At 35.3% G+C, this 18,381-nt stretch overlaps 1 protein-coding gene across 5 annotated transcripts in view; it reads left to right on the top strand.

Moving 5' to 3' along the window:
• Nucleotides 1-18,381, top strand: part of ADAMTS3 (ADAM metallopeptidase with thrombospondin type 1 motif 3) — a 232,680-nt gene that overhangs the window by 97,775 nt on the left and 116,524 nt on the right. For all 5 annotated transcript variants that reach the window (XM_054687990.1, XM_054687991.1, XM_054687989.1 and 2 more), the window contains one exon: nucleotides 8,951-9,107. In XM_054687990.1, coding sequence (XP_054543965.1) covers nucleotides 8,951-9,107 — 157 coding nt within the window. The remainder of the gene's footprint in view (nucleotides 1-8,950; nucleotides 9,108-18,381) is intronic.

Below are 18,381 nucleotides of genomic sequence, written 5' to 3'. Positions count from 1 at the left end.
AGCATTGCATAATATCATATCAGTTTTTCAATTTTCTCTGTCCTTCCAAAAGAAAAAATAATCAACTCTATTTTTGTGCTTTGACAATTTTTGATATTTTACCTTTCTTTACAAATATTTAGCAACAAATTAATCATGACTATTGAGGCATATTTATATAGACATACATTATTCTAGGAGATGGAAAAAGTCTAAAGTGGATTTTAATAAAAGGCACAAGATTCCTCAGATGTTTGTGACCTGATTGTGCTTCTAACTTGTGCTCATTCTCACATTTTTTTGACCTTCAAGTTGGACCATAAAGTATAGTTAGATTAACATTTCTTCTCTTTTTTTTTAAGATTTTTATTTTATTTATTTATACAAGCACAGGGTATAGTCAGAAGTGCGGGAGGGTGAGAGAATTCACCAGAGGCAGAGCGGAGAGCAAAGCAGAGCAGGCAGAGTGACGAAGTACACTGCTGAGGGGAGCAGTGGGCGCCATGTGGGACCCTCGCCCGGTGGCCGGGGATCGAACTGGTGTTGAAGAAGCTGCGGGCAGCTTCACAACCCAGTGCTCAACTGCTGCACCACCGGGGAGGCCCTTCTCCTTTTTTGAAAAAAAAATCTCTTTCTCTTTGTCCTCTTATTGAATATTTGGTAACATTTTCTTATTACTGATATTGCTTATTGGTTTTTGACTTATGTTTTACAAAACAATGAGAGGAAATAAATAACAGAAAAACATGCTTTCTGGTTCATACCTTCTGCCAAGATTATTGAGGTTATAGGTAGGTATGTGCATTTGTGTATAGATGGAATATCCAGTGACATAATATCAACACCCAAAAATAAAAATATTGATAAATACATTTTATATAGGTTACATTTCTGTGGCCATTATACAGAATAAATCATCAAGAAGTTATAGAAAAGTAAAATTGAGTTATGAAGTATCATATTTTGTTAAATATTCACAAAATGATAATTTGTGTATCCTTAACTGATTTAGGAATATTCGTAGGTACTTGTGAAATACTGTATGATGCCAAACATTGATCATTAAATCATATAATTTATACATTTTCAGAACAATATACCTTCTTGTTTCAAATGAGTAAGTCATAATGTTAGTTTTAGCTTGAATTATATGTATATGGATTATACTTTAATAAATATTTCTTCAGTCTGATAAGTAATATGTGGGAGTTTATATCAATTCATACAAGAAGGCATTAAAGTTAGAACAAGTCAGCAATAAAGGAAAATAAAAGAAGGAAAAGTAATGTTCAGAAAAGGTCAGTATTCAAGGATTCATGTCACAAGATTGTCTTACAGGTAGAATACAAATTTTATTCTGCGTTTTCTCATAAATATTGATTAATTACATAGTACAAAGTATTTATAAAATAAAAATGGTTTATCAGGAGAAGTAAACCTATTCCTATTCTTAAAATGTAAAATTTTTTTTCTGGATTTTCACAACAGTATATGAGATCAACAGAAATCACAAACAAGAAATGTAGTGTTATTATAATAGTGAGCTTCCTAGGGCTCCTTCTGTGTAATATTCTTCATCATAGACTATGTTTTAAACTTGATATAATTAGGCTTCCCTGGTGGTTCAAGGGGTTAAGTCTCAGTACTATGAACCTATCAGTAGCCACTGCAGCACCAGTTTGATCCCCCGCCAGGGAGGTGACCCACATGGCACAGCAGACCTCACCTGTCTTGCCCACTACTCCCTTCAGCAGTGTATTTCAGTAGATCCACCTGTTCTGTTCCCCACTCTGTCTCTGGTGAGTCTTCTCACCCTCGCCCTCACACCTCTGGCCTACACCCCAGCCCATGTATGCATAAATAAATAAAATAAATCTTTAAAAAATATAAACTTGATATAACTGAATAAAAATAGAAATATTAAGGGCCCAAATAACCACGACCTGACTTTGTGGAGGCTGGGGCTGGTAGCAGAGATTAGGGGAAATTATCAATAATTAAGCCAGATATATAGACAATCCTTTAGCCTTAAGGAAACATCTTAGAATTACATGTCTTACAACCTAGATTTTTATAAGAATCTGGCAGCACAGGTGGAAGACTATGCTCTCTCTAATTAAGGAAGTGAAATGGTGATGTCCAATGTCACTGATTAAGATCATATTCATTTGCTTTAGCAATTAATTGAATTGTGACTCAGGTTAGCATACTCTCTTCTTTTTTTTATTTTTTTTAATTTAGAGCTTCAGCCATAATGCCTGGCTGAATAGAGGGCCCATTCATCCCCTTTATGGAAGAGATTCTGCAAATCTGAATTTAGTGCTATCACTTTGCAAGGGATTCTGTTAGATTCTGATTCTATTGAGAGCAGAAGCTATCACAAGAATCATTGTTGACTGAAGTGCCAGCCAAACCCAATTTTTAATCTGTAATTAAATCTGATTTATATTTTGGTTTTACTGACATCTTATTCAACATCTTTTGATTTCTAAGAATCACTAGTACAGTTATCATAATTTATAAAGGACTGACAGTGAGAAATACTATAGAAATAGAGAAAAAATACTGGTAATGGCTTCTGGATTTAGATAAAGGAAGACTTTTAATCAATGGAATGACTTGGAAGATATTTTAACAACTTCTTAATCTTCATAAACTCAACTCAAATACATCCTAAATAATTAAACTTCTTTAGTACAAATAAATAGTTTCTTTGGTCAACAAATTTAGTTGCAAATCACTTCTTTTTTTTAAGATTTTATTTATTTATACAAGATCTGGGGTACAGGCCAGAGGCGTGGGAGGGTGAGAGGATTCACCAGAGACAGAGTGGGGAGTAGAACAGGCAAACAGACTGAAAACACTGCTGAGGGTAGCAGTTGGTGAGGCAGGAGAAGTCTGCTGTGCCATGTGGGTATCTCCCTGGCTGGCCAGGAATCAAACCGGTGCTGCAAAGTCTGCAGACAGCTTCACAGCACTGCACTCAACCTGCTGCACCACAGGGAGGCCCACAAATCAATTCTTATTACTATTTTCTAGCACTTCTCAATTACCTTGCCTTGCCAATGCCAGCTCTGCAGAAATTTAGGGCTATCATTGACATGCCCTTTGAAATTCATGAAGACCTAGAGATCATCTTAATAATGTAACCTCTACTCTTTCTGATGACAAAACAGGGAAATGTGTTCACTCGGCGCATAATAGTCTATATGTTGGGGGAAGTAAATAGTGAAACAGTGGTTCTCAATTTGTGTTTTCATGATATCTTAGTGAGCTGAGTTGGAGTTTTATAACATTATGGTATAATGGTTTGTCTTTTAAAATATATTTGTATTATTCTTTTTCACACACATAATCATAATATGAAATTTTAGACATTTAAACTCTTAAACATTTAAAGCAAACTTTAATTTTTTAATTAAAATGTGAACATGACATTTAACCTTATTACTACTTTTCTATGTTGTGGCCTAGTATAAATTTGTAACCAAATAGCTTAAAATAATGGGTATTAATTTCTGCTGCAATTATGTATCACATATATAGCACATATTTTCTGGCACTCAAAAGAAAAAAAAAAAACTCAAACTATCTAGTACTACTATCCTTCCTTAACACACTTGAGAATAACTGCAGTAAAACAACATTTAAGTGTCATGATTAAAAATAGAATGTTTCCATAGCATATGTTTTTCTGGTGGTGGTGGTTGTTTTAATCTGGCATAGACTTTTCAAGAAAACCTTAATAATTCTTACTGGAAATCTGAAAAAATATCTTTTATACCAATTTTCATCTTAAATCAAGTTAAACATAAGTTAGTCATTTTCTTAATGACTAGTATTTATTATTGACATATAAAGAGTAGAGTTTCAAACTTGTTACACAACTTTATACTTTACAAAGGGCATTCATAGACATTATCTCATCTGAAACCCTGTATCCCACAACACTTTCTCTCATTTGCCACTTATACTCTGATGAGGATTAGGAAACCATCTAACCTGGTTTATTAGAATTGGGTGTCAAATATGGCTGTGAGGACCCCTCCTAGTGACTAAGGAGCATGGCCTCTGTGATAGCTATTTCCATGCTCAGCAGCTTTTTTGGCTTAATTCTGGATTCTTGGCAGTGTTTGAGTTGAGTGATGTAGCTGGAAGAGTTGACAGGATGAAAGGGGAATTATGCAGCTGGATTTTTAGCATATATCATTATTTTATAAATATCCTCTCCAAAATGCTGTCAAAGGGCATATGTGAAGACTTAATTGAAGTCTAATAAAATGCTCAATATAATGTACTCGCTACTGTTTTAAACCTGCTAATTTAGAAATTAATCTGTGTTAAATTTTGAAAGATAGTTTGAGAAATACAGTAAATATTTCCTGCATTGGTGCATAGGTCTAGAGGATGGTAAATGTGGAGAACTTTGTAGCATTAAAGGAAATTTATAAAATATTATTTGACATCATCCATCAATTTGATAGCATTAGAGATTAAAAATGATAGCATCTATTTATTTATTTATTAAAGATTTATTTATGCATACAAGAACTGGGGTATGGGCCAGAGGTGGTGGGGGGGAGAGGATTCACCAGACACAGAGTGGGGCACAGATCAGGCAGATTGACTGAAACACACTGCTGAGGAGGGGAGCAGGCAAGGCAGGAGAGGTCTGCTGTGCCATGTGGGTCACCTCCCTGGCCAGCCAGGGAATCAGGGAATTGAACTCGTGTTGCAGTGGCTAGCGACAGCTTGATAGTGCTGTCTTTAACCCCTGCACCACCTGGAGGCCCCTGTCTAATTTATTTTTCACAGTGTTCATCCTTTGATGACTTCTTCACTCAATTACTTATACTTTGATCAAACTCCACATAGTCACATAGATGCCCAGGACATTTTTCTCTCATCTCTCCTGCCATTCCCGGTAAATTTCCTACTAAGATGTTTTATTGTTAGTTGTCTGTTTTTTCCATTAATTTGTTCACCTGCCCTCCCTCAAACATTAGGTGCTTACTCTGAGCTAGGCACATTCTGGGACCTGGGGTACAGCTGTAAACATGACAAAGTCTGTGCTCACATAAAGCGTTATGTTCCCAAAATGGTGACAGACAATCATCTAGGTAATGGCTTGAAGGAAAATAGGCTGGGACAGAGAGTGAAAGGGAAGTTGATTTACATAAGTGGGATAGTACCACTGGGATGAAGGTCTGTGTGGCCATTGCCAGGCCACATGGGCCTTGTAGGCACCATGGTAGAGAGTTCAGATTTTAAAAATTTTGTATACAGTATTGTCCTAAGGTTCTGTGACACTTCCCAAGATTGTCCATTAGCCTTCCATCAAATATCTTTAGGAACTTTACTTTTGTTGTTCATTTTTTCCCCCAACAGCTTTAGCTATCACCTCTGAAAAGATGTATTAGAATTCTGATATTTTTGTGATTGTGGCAGTTTTTCTGAATAATAATTCTGCATTTCTCCACACCGCTACCTCAAGTGAAAATGCTTAAAACTTATTCCCTGCTTTTCCAATCTATTTTTCCTTTTAACTTTTCTGTTTCTGTGAGTAAAACTATTATTTTCTAAGTTACCAAACCTCAAAACTTAGAGGTAACTGTGGACTACCCTTTCCTATCTTAGTTTTTCTTCCCTTCTCATTTTTTTTTCATTCAACAAATACTTATTAAGTGTCTAGTTTGTGCAAGGCACTATTTTAGGCATTCAGGATACCTAGCTACCAAAATGGACTAAAAGCAAATCTTGGCTATTGGAGTAGTGGTGGGAGAGTGATAATGAATAATGAACAGTTAAATTATCTAGTTTGTTAGAAAACAGTAAGTGCAGTATAAAAGATGAAGCTGGGTAACATGTGGAGGAAGCATGTGGGTAGGCAGAGTGTTTCATGAGAATTAACAGAGACATGAACCTAGAGGAGGATTCCAAGTCAAGGAAAGAGTCAATGCAAAGATTATCATCAGATCACTTTCCTGGAGTGTTCAAGCATCAGCAAGGATCTGATAGTTGCTGGAATAAAGCCAGCAAGGGCAAGAGTAAAGAAATAGAACTCTAAAACTAAGGACAAAATGTCAGCAGCAGACCCTCATATATCAATAATCACCTGAAATGAAGTGGGCTGAACTCACTAATCAAAAGGCACAGAGTGGCTGGTTGGATCAGAAAACAAAATCCAGCTATCTGCTATCACCAGGGAATGTACCTGAGCTCCAAAGATAAACATAGGTTCAGTGCAAAGGGTTGGAAAACATTCCTGCAAGCATATGGGACTCAAAAGAAAGGCAGAGACGATCATAATTATATAAGATGCAATAGAGTCCCAGCTAAAAATAGGTAATAAGAAGCAGGGATGATTATATAATGATTAAGGGAACAATATATCAGGAAGACATAAAACTCATCAGTATATGTTCATCCAATAAAGGAGCATCAAAACATATAAGGCTGTTACTATCAAACCTCAGAGATGGCAGCAAAACAATAGTGACCAGGAACTACAACATCTCACTTTCATCAATGGACAAAACCACCAGACAGAAAGTAAATGAGAACACAATAGCCTTAAACAATGAATTAGACCATCTGGGTTTAATAGACATTTATAGGGTAATGTATCCCAAAAAGCTGAATACACATTCTTCTCAAGTGCATATGGAACATTCTCCAGGATAGACCACATATTGGATCACAAAATAAGTATCAATAAATTCAAGAAGACTGAACTCATATCAAGCATCTTCCAGTCACAATGGTATCAAGCTAGAAATGAACCACAAAAAAACAGAGCAAAATTCTAGTATGCAGAGACCGAACAACTCACTACTGAATGAGTATTGGGTTAATGAGTAAATAAAAGAAATACATGAAAAGATACCTCAAGGTAAATGAAAATGAAAAACCTATGGACACTGAAAAAGCAGTCTTCAAAGAAATAGAACATTATTGAAATTCATATGGCACCATTCAATACCCTGAATAGCTAAAACACTGTTATACTCTCAGACTTCAAACTATACAAAACAGCATAGCAAAGTCCATGCTCACATGAAGCATATGTTCCCAAAATGGTAAATGTTAATGGAAGGAAAGCTTCTCCAATAAATGGTGCAAGGAAAACTGGTAAATCATATGCAAAAAAATGAGACTAGAACACTGTCTCATGCCATATACAAAATGCAACTCAAAATGGATAAAAGACTTGTATGTGAGACCTGAAACCATAAAATATGTAGAAGACAGATTTGAATGCAATAAAAAAGCTAGAGCAGAGGCATATTTGCTGGACATGTATGCTCATTGCTAAGATATCCTTTTATTTATGTGTTGCTGAACACCACAGAGGTAAAAACCAATAGTCAGAAGGGATGAGGACCATCACTGCCCTTTGCCTATGTCCATGAGAGCCTCATATTTGAAAATGTTGAATAAGCTAAGCTTCCAGAAGAAAAATATGACTTACCTCCAAATATGATATGTATTTTTTAAATAATTATAATCCCTACACTAACACATTAGTTCTTCAACTTTGTTTTCAAATAAATCTACTGATATTTAAATTAATACTATATATTACTGTATGACCTTTAAAGTAGAAATATGAGCTGGAACTATTGGACTATAATGTAGTCTTGATACTTAAAGAACAAATTTCAGACAAATTATCATTTCTCTTCAGGTATATTACTGAATGTAGTCCTGATATTTTCTAAATAAGAAATGAAACAGAGTCACAAAGGGGAATAAATAGAGAGATGAAAAAAATAACTCTAAGAGTAAACTTTTTAGTGTGATAAGTGTAAGGAGGAAAAAATATAAATAATATATATGTATGGTTTTCACATATGCTTTAAGAGTATATTTAGAGACAAAAAGACCTATATGTACTACATGCATTGTAGGTCCCATTCCAGTGTTATGTAAGGACATTGTAAATAACTTTAGAAATATGCAACATGTATGGACTGCACCACTACATTGGGTTATTATGGGAAATTAAGATTTTTCTTGAATTCATATACCCCGTGTGATTTTATTTTAGAATAAACTGCAAAGTAGAATATATAAATGCACTTCTTTTGCAGTGTGATGAAATTTATATGTTGTGTAATTTTCTTATTCTTATGTGCGGTTCTTTATTCAACTGCATATGAGTTGTTTTCCTACCATATATGAATTTCTACCTTATGGGAATCACTGATATTTGTTTATATTTTAAAATATTTTCATATTATATATATATATTTTTTAAAGATTTATTTATTTATTTATACAAGCACTGGGTACAGTCAGAAGCGCAGGAGGGTGAGAGAATTCACCAGAGCCAGAGCAGGGAGCAGAGCAGGCAGAAGGACCGAGGTACACTGCTGAGGGGAGCAGCGGGTGGCAGGAGAGGTCTGCGCGCCATGGGGGACCCTCCTCCGGTGGCCGGGGAGCAGCCGGGGATGGAACCGTTGCTGCAGAGGCTGCGGACAGCTTCACAACCCAGCGCTCAACCGCTGGCCACCGGGGAGGCCCCATTATATTTTTAATGAGGTAATGTGGGTTCACAATACTGTATATGATAAGAGGTACATATTCACATCTCTTCAAATGTATATTATCATATGCCACCAAAACCAAAGCACTCCTAATCCTTCGCCACAGACCACTGGGTTCCCATCCTCTTTCCTCTCCATCCCCATGCTCCCCTTCTGATAGTCCCCCCCTCTAACATCCCCCTCTGATAGCCTTAATTCTGTAGTCAGATATATAAGTTTAGTTTTGCTGTTTTTTGTTTTGTTTCTCAATCAGAATTACTGATATTTAATAATAATGTCACCAACTTAAAATTATAGCCAAAAGCAGAAAGAAAAAGCATTAGTTTTCCCTAAATCATCTTCTTAGCATTTAAAAAAGTACTAATGAGCTAAAGATGATAGATATTTATTATTAAAATTAATACAGTTTATGCTTTCTCTAGGCTGGAATGATAAAAAGTGATAATGATGAGTATTTCATTGAACCCCTGGAAAGAGGTAAGCAAATGGAAGAAGAAAAAGGAAGAATTCATGTTGTGTACAAGCGGTCAGCAGTGAAACAGGCTCCCATAGACATGTCCAAAGACTTCCACTACACAGGTAGGCATTCTGATAAGACTTACTAATTCCCGTCATTTTAAGATGTAATGAGTATAATTCTCCATCAATTCAGAGAATGTGATTGTCATGTGCTCTTTTATACTGGAAAGGTGGCAACAGAAACTCATATTTATAAATTATGAAATGTAACTTATTTTTTAAAAAAATGATTAGAGGATTATATGTTATATTGTTTTATTTCAGTGCATTATTATTGTCTCAGTATCTTTGTTATTTATGATCTTTAAAAAATGTTTCATATTAAAACTCTTTTCTCTAGCTTATGTTAACTTTTGAAAATATTTGAATTTTCCACAAGTATCTATGTTATACATTATTAATGTTATTTAAAAACTTTTCAAATGAGATATATTGACAGGACAAAGTCATGTGTTTTTTTTTGAATACCATTTGATAGAAACATTTGAAAATAAATATTCTGCTAGACTTTATGGTCTACTTTGTAAAATTTTTTACACCATGGAGGAGACAATGGAGTCAAATGCTTCAGTTGAATTTTATTTCAAAGTAGGCCACTACAGTCAAGTAAATTATAGCACATGAAGATTTCCCTTTTTTTTCGTATTAATGAAATGTGAAAATAACTTGGTGTTAAAAAAAAGTCTTTGTAAGTTGGATATAGAAGTTTCCTTGATAGAAAAGAAAGGAAATGTTGGAATCTATGTTTTTTTAACCAAATTTCTAAATGTCTGTATGTACTTTTACTGGAACAATTTTCTGAATTAAAGGTAATGGAAATTTACTATAGGGAAATGTCAGGGATGTAAATTATCCTAATTTAACAGTCTTCTAGGTCAATGATGAATTACACATTAAGAGTTGTTACATAGTTATTTAATTTGACTTTCTTTTGGAAGCCACCAACTTCCTTAACTGTTTTATCCTATCAGTCCACTTTAAAATAAAATTTGAATAACAGGCCTGTAATTTCTGAATTGAAACAGTAAGATGTAGTAATACATAAAGCACTATGAAATGTGTTCTTATCCTAAAGGGTCACTATGGTATCACAGAAAGAGAATCAGCTCTGTAGTTAGATGGGTGTGAGTGATAGATCCACAACATCTACTTCTTCCTTTGGCTAGTAGTTAACTGTTCTGAGACTCATTCTTTTAAATTTGTGAATAAAGAATAAAAATAGATTGCATAACTGTCTTAACTATTGGAAATAATATATGGGAATTGCTGACTAATAATATTTTTATTTATTTTTATTAATTATTAATACTAATTATTGAGTTAAAAGACACATTAGGAATTTTTTTTAAAATTGAAGAGTTAAACATTGCTTACCTTTATGTTGTCACTCAATTGTATTTTCATGTTTTAAAAGTCATTCTGAATTAGAAGACCAGTTATGTCAAAGGAAGAATAGTAAGATAAGGTGTTTTTTCTATTGTCTTGATTTTATATATTACTCAATTCTAATATGCCTTTTGAGGTAATAGTTAAATGCTTTTTAGAAAAACATAGCCTAGCTGTCATGGAATCATGTTCAGTGATTAAATACCAAATTTGTCCTCATGACTCACTTCTGGTTTACTCCATCTGTCATACCATAGTCTCACCTAGCTGGACCTGTTGCTCCTTTTCAGTCCCTGAAAGGGAGAAGGGGTTATTTTATTTTTTTCTTGAAATAAGAAAATTGAGCTATATTTTATATTTAATCTCTCTGTTGTATTTGTAGATGCTATATTAGGAAAAGTAATTTAGTAGTAAGAGTATGTAATATCTAAGTTTAAAGTAATGAAATGTGATTAAGGTAATTTGGAGCATTATTTTAGGGCATTATTTAAAATATCAATTCCAGTAAAATCAGTGTCAATGTACTTACATTTTATAATGAGTGGTTTTTAAGAGTACAGACACCGTATTATTTTCTATTTTCAATCATGAATATAAGATTATTTTACAGTGGAAGTAGCCCATAAATTAGAGTAATGCATGTTGGAAAGGTTTTCAGTGGCCTTGGGTCAAAGCAAGAGCAATTCTTTTGTTAACTATCAAATTACACAGCAGCTTGGATCAAACTGGAACTGTTGACTTCTTTTAAAAAAAAAAATACTAAAAAAAAAAATAGAATGTCCCATGTTAAACTTAGTAAAAGCCCAATACTTTTGATTTCCTTTTTATCAAGTTCTGATAGAACTGAGTTGCTAGAGATATGTTAGCTTCTTTTGAGGATCTTAAATTGTAGCCATGTATTTTAGAAGTGTCAGTTTCTTCCTAGGGTAAAAAGAAATAGGATTTAGAGCTTTTAAGTTTCACACTATAACTTTTAAATTTTCCTTTTAATTTCTTTGGTCACAGGACTGAAAATCAAGTTTCTGTCTTGAACTAAATATTTTCCAAGTGGAAATTTAGAATATATTTTTAATTTATCCCATCATCCTAAAATGTAAAATTGAACATAATCTAGAATTTGAAAGGCATATTGATATAAACGAAAACCACAGAACTATATAAAAATTATATTTTTTGAATCAATTCAGGGTGTTATTTTATGAGACATGGCATATTCAGTGGGTTATAGGAAAATAAATAAAACACATAAGACAATTAGAAAGTAATGCATCTGAAGCCTATGATCTTCATAAATTTTTGTGACAGCCAGCCTGTGAAGTCAAGTTTCGATCACAAGTAAAATACTACCTTACCAAGTTCTGTAGCAGGATTCCATAAATAAATATTATGTATTTTGCTAATTGTCACAATAATTGCTTGGCCACATTTCTTTCTTTCTTTCTTTTTTTTTTTTAAAGATTTATTTATTTATTATTTATACAAGCACTGGGTACAGTCAGAAGCACGGGAAGGTGAGAGAATTCACCAGAGCCAGAGCGGGGAGCAGAACAGGCAGACTGACCCAGCACATTGCTGAGGGGAGTAGCGGGCGTGGCAGGAGAGCTCTGCACCCCTTGTGGGATCCTCGCCAGTGGCCGGGGATAGAACCGGCACTGCAGAGGCTGTGGACAGCTTCACAGCCCAGCGCTCAACTGCTGCACCACCGAGGAGCCCTTGGCCACATTTCTTGCTTTGTCATCATAGTAACTCAGAATTGCCATTCATTTGAGGTCTGTAATTTGTTGTAAGTTTTCTAAATTAAAGCCAATCATGATCTGAACTAGGTGAGTAGTAGTGAAATGGGAAAGCTGGATTAGATTGAGATGGAAGTAAAACTGATGGGGGTTAACTACTTGAGGGAGTAGATGTTAATGAGGGAAAGAGAAAGAAGGAGAGAGGAAAGGAGAGAGGGAGTGATGGAGGAAGAAAGAGAGAGATCAAGATGATGGATGATTCAAAATTCTAATCTGGAAGACTAGAGTACTATTTTTCCAAAATTCAGGTATTTAAAATAAGAAATATAAATAGACTTGATGGTGGATGACAAGAAGATATAATTTTTGAACTACTGAGTGTGAAGATCCATTAGAACAGTGAGTGAGCTTAAAAACTGGATAGTATATTTTTATAATCATGCCCCAGAGTCAATGCACAAATGCCCTTATGCACGTGTTGAGATAGGGGTGTGTAGAGATTAGTTTATGAGTGAGGTGGCAAGTTTTGTTAAATGGATGCTTATAATGTCTGCTTGCCTTCTACTCTCAATTTATATCAGTGAGCCTCAGGAAGTATATATTGCACAGAATTGGGAGTTCACAAAAGATGTTTGCTACCTATCCCTGTAAGAGAAAAAGACATTATGTCCTCAAAATACAAAAATAGAACTGTACACTTAAGAACCTTAAGCCATTCCTCTTGACTAACTGCACACATCTATTTCAATTCCTTATTCCCTTAAGCATATTTATCTGGGCTTCCAATAAAAGTCATGGCTTTGAACTTGTGGAATAATTTATTACATTGTGTGATTCAGCAAAGACAAAACCCTCTACCATTCTCATATATTGCAATGATTCTCTTCCCTTGGCTTTTAATAGGAAAGTAGTATTTCTTTTGAAATATAGAAAGATATGAAGAGCTTTTTAAATATATTCTGAACTTGTAAATTCACAGATGCAGTACTCTGCTTTAAAATTTCTCTTTTAAGGGACTCCCTGTTGGTTCAGGGGTTAAAGACTGTGCTATCAAGCTATCCCAGCCACTTCAGCATGAGTTTAATTCCCTGCTGGCCAGGGAGCTGAGATCCCCTGCAGGCCAGGGAGTTGACCCACATGGCCCAGCACACCCCTCCTGCCTCACCCACTGCTCCCCTCAGCAGTGTATTTCAGTAGATCTGCCTGTTTTGCTCCCCACTCTCTCATTCCCCCACACCTCTGGCTTATACCCTAGTTCTTGGATGCATAAATAAATAAATCTTAAAAAATAATTTCTCTTTTAACAATAAGATATAAAGCACTTTTACATTTGACTTTATAGTGATCTATTCTAGTGCAACCTGGCAGGCATTCATAATACATAGCACTGCCAGTTTCTGGCAAAAGAATACCATTAAATACCATTAAATAAATAACATTAAATAACAAACATGAACAACTTGCTTATGATAAAGACATTGTCTACTTCTTCATGGGGGTAGAGTTGAATTTACTTGTATTTCTCTAATTTCTCTTTTGGATTGAATATTGAAACCACTTCCATTTTTGGCATCCTAAGTTCAGGCAAAATTATATTTTACTCTTTTTGAAAGTTTACTTGGTAGCAGCGTGATTAGTAAACCACTAGAGGTCATAAAGTTCATCTCCACGGTTTAATCCATCATTGGTCCAAACTTAGATTAAAAAACAAAATATACCCCTCACCATCTCTTAAGCAGTCTACTTTGTTATCATTAAGAAGTTCGCTTTAGCCAGTCTGTTTGGGGGGATGGGCAGCTCTATGTGTATGACATCATTCAGCTTTTCATATTTTTTATTTAATCCTAGGCCCTTAGGCTTCTCCCCTCAAATTACAATCTATTCATTCACCCGAAGCTTTGTATTTAAGTAATTTTTGTAATTACTTCCTACCAGTGGGAAACAAGGAATAGTCAGCCTTTATCTCCTAGCTTCCTTTCAGGATTTTCATTTTCCTTCATGAACCCAAGTGCTTGAGTTGCTGGTATGGTTGTCATGGTGCTGTGAAGGAGCGTCTTTGTCCCAGGTGGGAAACATGTACAAGTCACAAATGATTTGAGAGTTGTTCCTGGTTGCCAGGGAATGAAACTATGAAATAAGAAGTAGAATAATGGAAAGACTATTCCTTATTTTAGTGACACTAGGAAGTTCCTACACACATAGTCCTTCCTTGATACTGCAGACACATCAGTAGGTACTATAAGCCTTTGTATTTGGAAGTTCTCATGACCTATGCCCCGATCAAAGAGATGCATTGGTGGGCTTTGTGGAGCCCCCCATGTAGCTCCCCCCTCTCCAATCAAACAAGAGAAATTAATTTTAGTGGATTTTTTAAATTAAATGAGACATGGAACATAATAGTTCTAAATCATTCAAACCTGTCAAATAGTAACCGTATTTTTCAGGTAAATGGTAAATGATAAATTTTTCACAGTTGCAGAGTTTAGATTATGAAATAATCTAAGGGTCATTCATTTGTTAGGGCCACATAGAAATGCTAATCATATTTGTGGAATTATTTTTCAACTTGTTTTTGCATATTTTATAATCTGGATATTTTTAACAATTATTGACAGAAACAAAAGCAATTAAAGACTTACTGTTTACATAAAATAATCAGCAAGCAGAGTGATGGTTAATGAGCTTTCAGATGTGAAACATAAAAGATAATACTTTATTTCCATTTATTAACAAGTCTTACTGAGCCTATTCTATTCCTTCATTAATAGGCTCAATGGAATGTGTTTGTTGATGAAATATATAGATTTGGAGTAAAGTTTTACAAATGTAACTCAATATTTTTTTCTAATAAAAAATTGTATGTGGTGGTAGGGTGGTAACATACATCTGAACAGGTGTGAACCTATACTTGTGAATCATATACAGTGTTGTAAACCAGTATTACTCCAATAAATAAAAAGAATTGCATATGGAAGGATATGAACCATATTGAGAATTCAGTACTGTTGGATTAACACTTAGTTATTGATGTGGTATTTTTTTTTAATGAAAGAATAGCAGATTTATTTTATTTTTTTTTAATAGAGGCATGTTTTTTATTTATTTATTTGTTTGTTTGTTTGTTTTGTTTATACATGCACTGGGTACAGTCAGAAGCGCGGGAGGGTGAGAGAATTCACCAGAGCCAGAGTGGGGAGCAGAGCAGGCAGAAGGACCGAAGTACACTGCTGAGGGGAGCAGCGGGCGGCAGGAGAGGTCTGCGCGCCATGTGGGACCCTCCTCTGGTGGCCTGGGAGCAGCCGGGGATCGAACCAGCGCCGCAGAGGCTGCGGGCAGCTTCGCAACCCAGCGCTCAACCGCTGCGCCACCAGGGAGGCCCTATTGATGTGGTATTAATGGAAAAGAGAACTGAGAGGCTTTACATATATCGGCATGATTGCAGTGAAATTGAAATCAGTTCATTTATATCAGGATAGAAAAAAAATTCAGCTTATGTAGGCCAAATCTTGGAGAAAACCAAACAAAAAGGAGGGATGGGGCAGTTTCCTGCAGTGTGGAATGCATCACATATTGAGTTTTGTGCAGGAGTTTTATAGGTTAGTTGGTCTATGGCTTTGGCTGAATAGGCCTTGGTCCTTGTCTACCCAGCTGCTGCCAATCTGCCTGGCCTTCCCTGCAAGGCTTTCTCAATTTGACTGGAGTCTCCTCTCACAGGTGCAGTAGACCTGAGTTCTGACTAAAATTCATATTTACCAACCCTCTGCATCCACCTGTAGCTTCTATTGTGGACTAAATTTACCCTAGTCCAGCAGCCCTTTCTCACAGTTTCTCCAGAAACTCCAATATTTTTGTTCTTCTTCATGAGAACCAGAGAGTCATGGTTTCCTTGGCTAATACCAGATTGATGTGCTAGTGGCCCATGAAGTGTTCCCTTTCCACAGTTACCAAGACATGTCAGGAAGAAAGACTTTGGCCCTTGAAAGTACTCAGGGATCTGTATGTTTTAATACCATGTCTCTTGATACTTGGCCTTGAAGGGAGTGGGGAAGAAACCAGAAACTCATTCCTGTTTATCTCCCTTGTTCCAGAAGCAGGCCAAGATCAAAAGGGCGAGGCTTGCCTGTTCCTTACTCTTATTAGAAACTTTTCCCATTACTCTATTTCATGACTAAGGTTTACGATTGTCTTTTTCTCATAAGAGATAAACACACACAAAAAAACCAAATGACAAATCTTTGTTCTGTTCTCAATGCTAGAGAGTGAGGTGGAAACTACGATTTATAAAACCCTTTCTCTCTCCATACTGCCCAGCTTACAAATCTCTTTTCTTATGAGAAATCTTATTGAACTCCAGAAATTGAATATAAGTCTATAATCTTGATACAACAACCTTATTGTTCAATGACCTCTTTCTTTCTGCTTTTTCTCTCTTCACTCATAGTCTTCTAGTTAGTGCGGGGAGATGATTAACAAGTAGGTCATCTGTGGACAAAGGCAGAAAAGAATAAACATTATAATTTTCAAATATCAGACCCATTGCACAAGGGATCCAATTTTTATTGTCCACATTTTTGCAGTTCCATATTGTTGTAGTTGCAGAAACTGTACATATCAAAGGTTGCTGAAAGGACACTTGTTAGTCTTTCCTCACACCCTCATCTCATACATGTGATTTGAGATGAAGTATGGTAAGATTTCAAAATGCAAAAAAGGAAAAAACAGGATTACAAATAAAATTAGTACTGAAAAATAACTTTTTATCATATGAATTGTAATCTCAAAGACAACACACATATGGTTTTCACATCCTGAGTCACTAAGCGAACCCTGGAACTTTTTGTTTTCCAATATCTATGCTTCTAAATTTGGAGTCTTAATCCTGCTTTACTACTATTTTCTTTTTTTAACTAATATCTGTAAATAAAGGATTTTTACCCAAAATTTCACAGAATTTTATTAGTGATGAAAAAAAGGAACAAAATGTTTTCTCTTTGTGACTATAGAAATAATATGTTTTATTTATGATTTGATGAAAACAATTAGGTGATTTTTGTGCAAATCAAAGAATAATATCATTGATATAGTCATCATGAGCCCTTATTTACTTTGCAGATTTTTCTAACTTTTGCTCCAGAGATAGAATAATCATATTGAAAGTGACAGAATTACCATCTCCAGTCCTCCTTCAGTACAAATAAGGAGGTCATCTGTTTTAGTCTTCTCCAATTCTTGGCAATAACAAAGGAAAAATTAATAAGACCAGTTATGAAGGCAGTTCCTTACCTTAAGTACCCAAATCCAGTGACTAAAGCTTAAAGAACAGCTTGAATGTCATAAAACCATATGGGAATGGGAAACCATAAATGTTTAGTACATATTTCCTTGAGAATACTTATATGTTTCTAGGTATAGGGAAAAATATAAGTGATTATTTCAAAAACATATTTTGATTAATATAAGGGTGTGTGGATCATGATGGGCTCACACACACTGTCTGCTTATCCATTTCCATACAACGTTCGCTGCCCTAATGGCTATTCCTGTGAAAGATGTTTGGTAACCAAAAGAAGGTAGTTCAACTGGGTTAAATTTCTTAGGGAAAACATAGCCAAGGATATCCTGTAAAAACAGATTCAAATATTTGAATATGACCTCTGGAGCCAGTTTTAAAATTAAATCTTCAACTTGGGTCTTTAGAAGACTAAAGAATCAGAAATTGAAGCTGTGACTTTTTTTTTAAAGATTTATTTATTTATGCATACAAGACCAGGGGTACAAGCCAGAGGTGTGGGGGCGGTGGTGAAAATATTCACCAGAGACAGAGTGGGGAACAGAACAGACAGACTGACTGAAATACACTGCTGAGGGGAGCAACGGGCAAGACAAGAGAGGTCTGCTGCGCCATGAGGGTAGCTCCCTGGCTGGCTGGGGATCAAACTCATGCTGCAGAGGTTGCGGATAGCTTTATAGGTTGCATCTTGTGCCACCAGGGAGGCCCACTGTGGCCTTTTATTATTCAAGATTATTTGGTATGTATCTCTTTAATAATCTTTAGAAGTTCCTGTCTCACATAGAAGGGAAAGCAACTCACATTCCTTCATAAATTCCTAAAAAACTAAAGTCTATCAGAGATGAAGTATTTCTATAGTTTATGCCTTCAAAAAGTATGAAGACATTATGAAATAATTAATGATGAGCTAATAAAAAAACTACCT

The sequence above is a fragment of the Talpa occidentalis genome, unplaced genomic scaffold, assembly GCF_014898055.3.
Source record: "Talpa occidentalis isolate TD23 unplaced genomic scaffold, MPIMG_talOcc4v2.1 talOcc4.6, whole genome shotgun sequence".
Lineage (NCBI taxonomy): Eukaryota > Metazoa > Chordata > Mammalia > Eulipotyphla > Talpidae > Talpa > Talpa occidentalis.
This window is presented reverse-complemented; position numbering and strand designations above follow the sequence as displayed.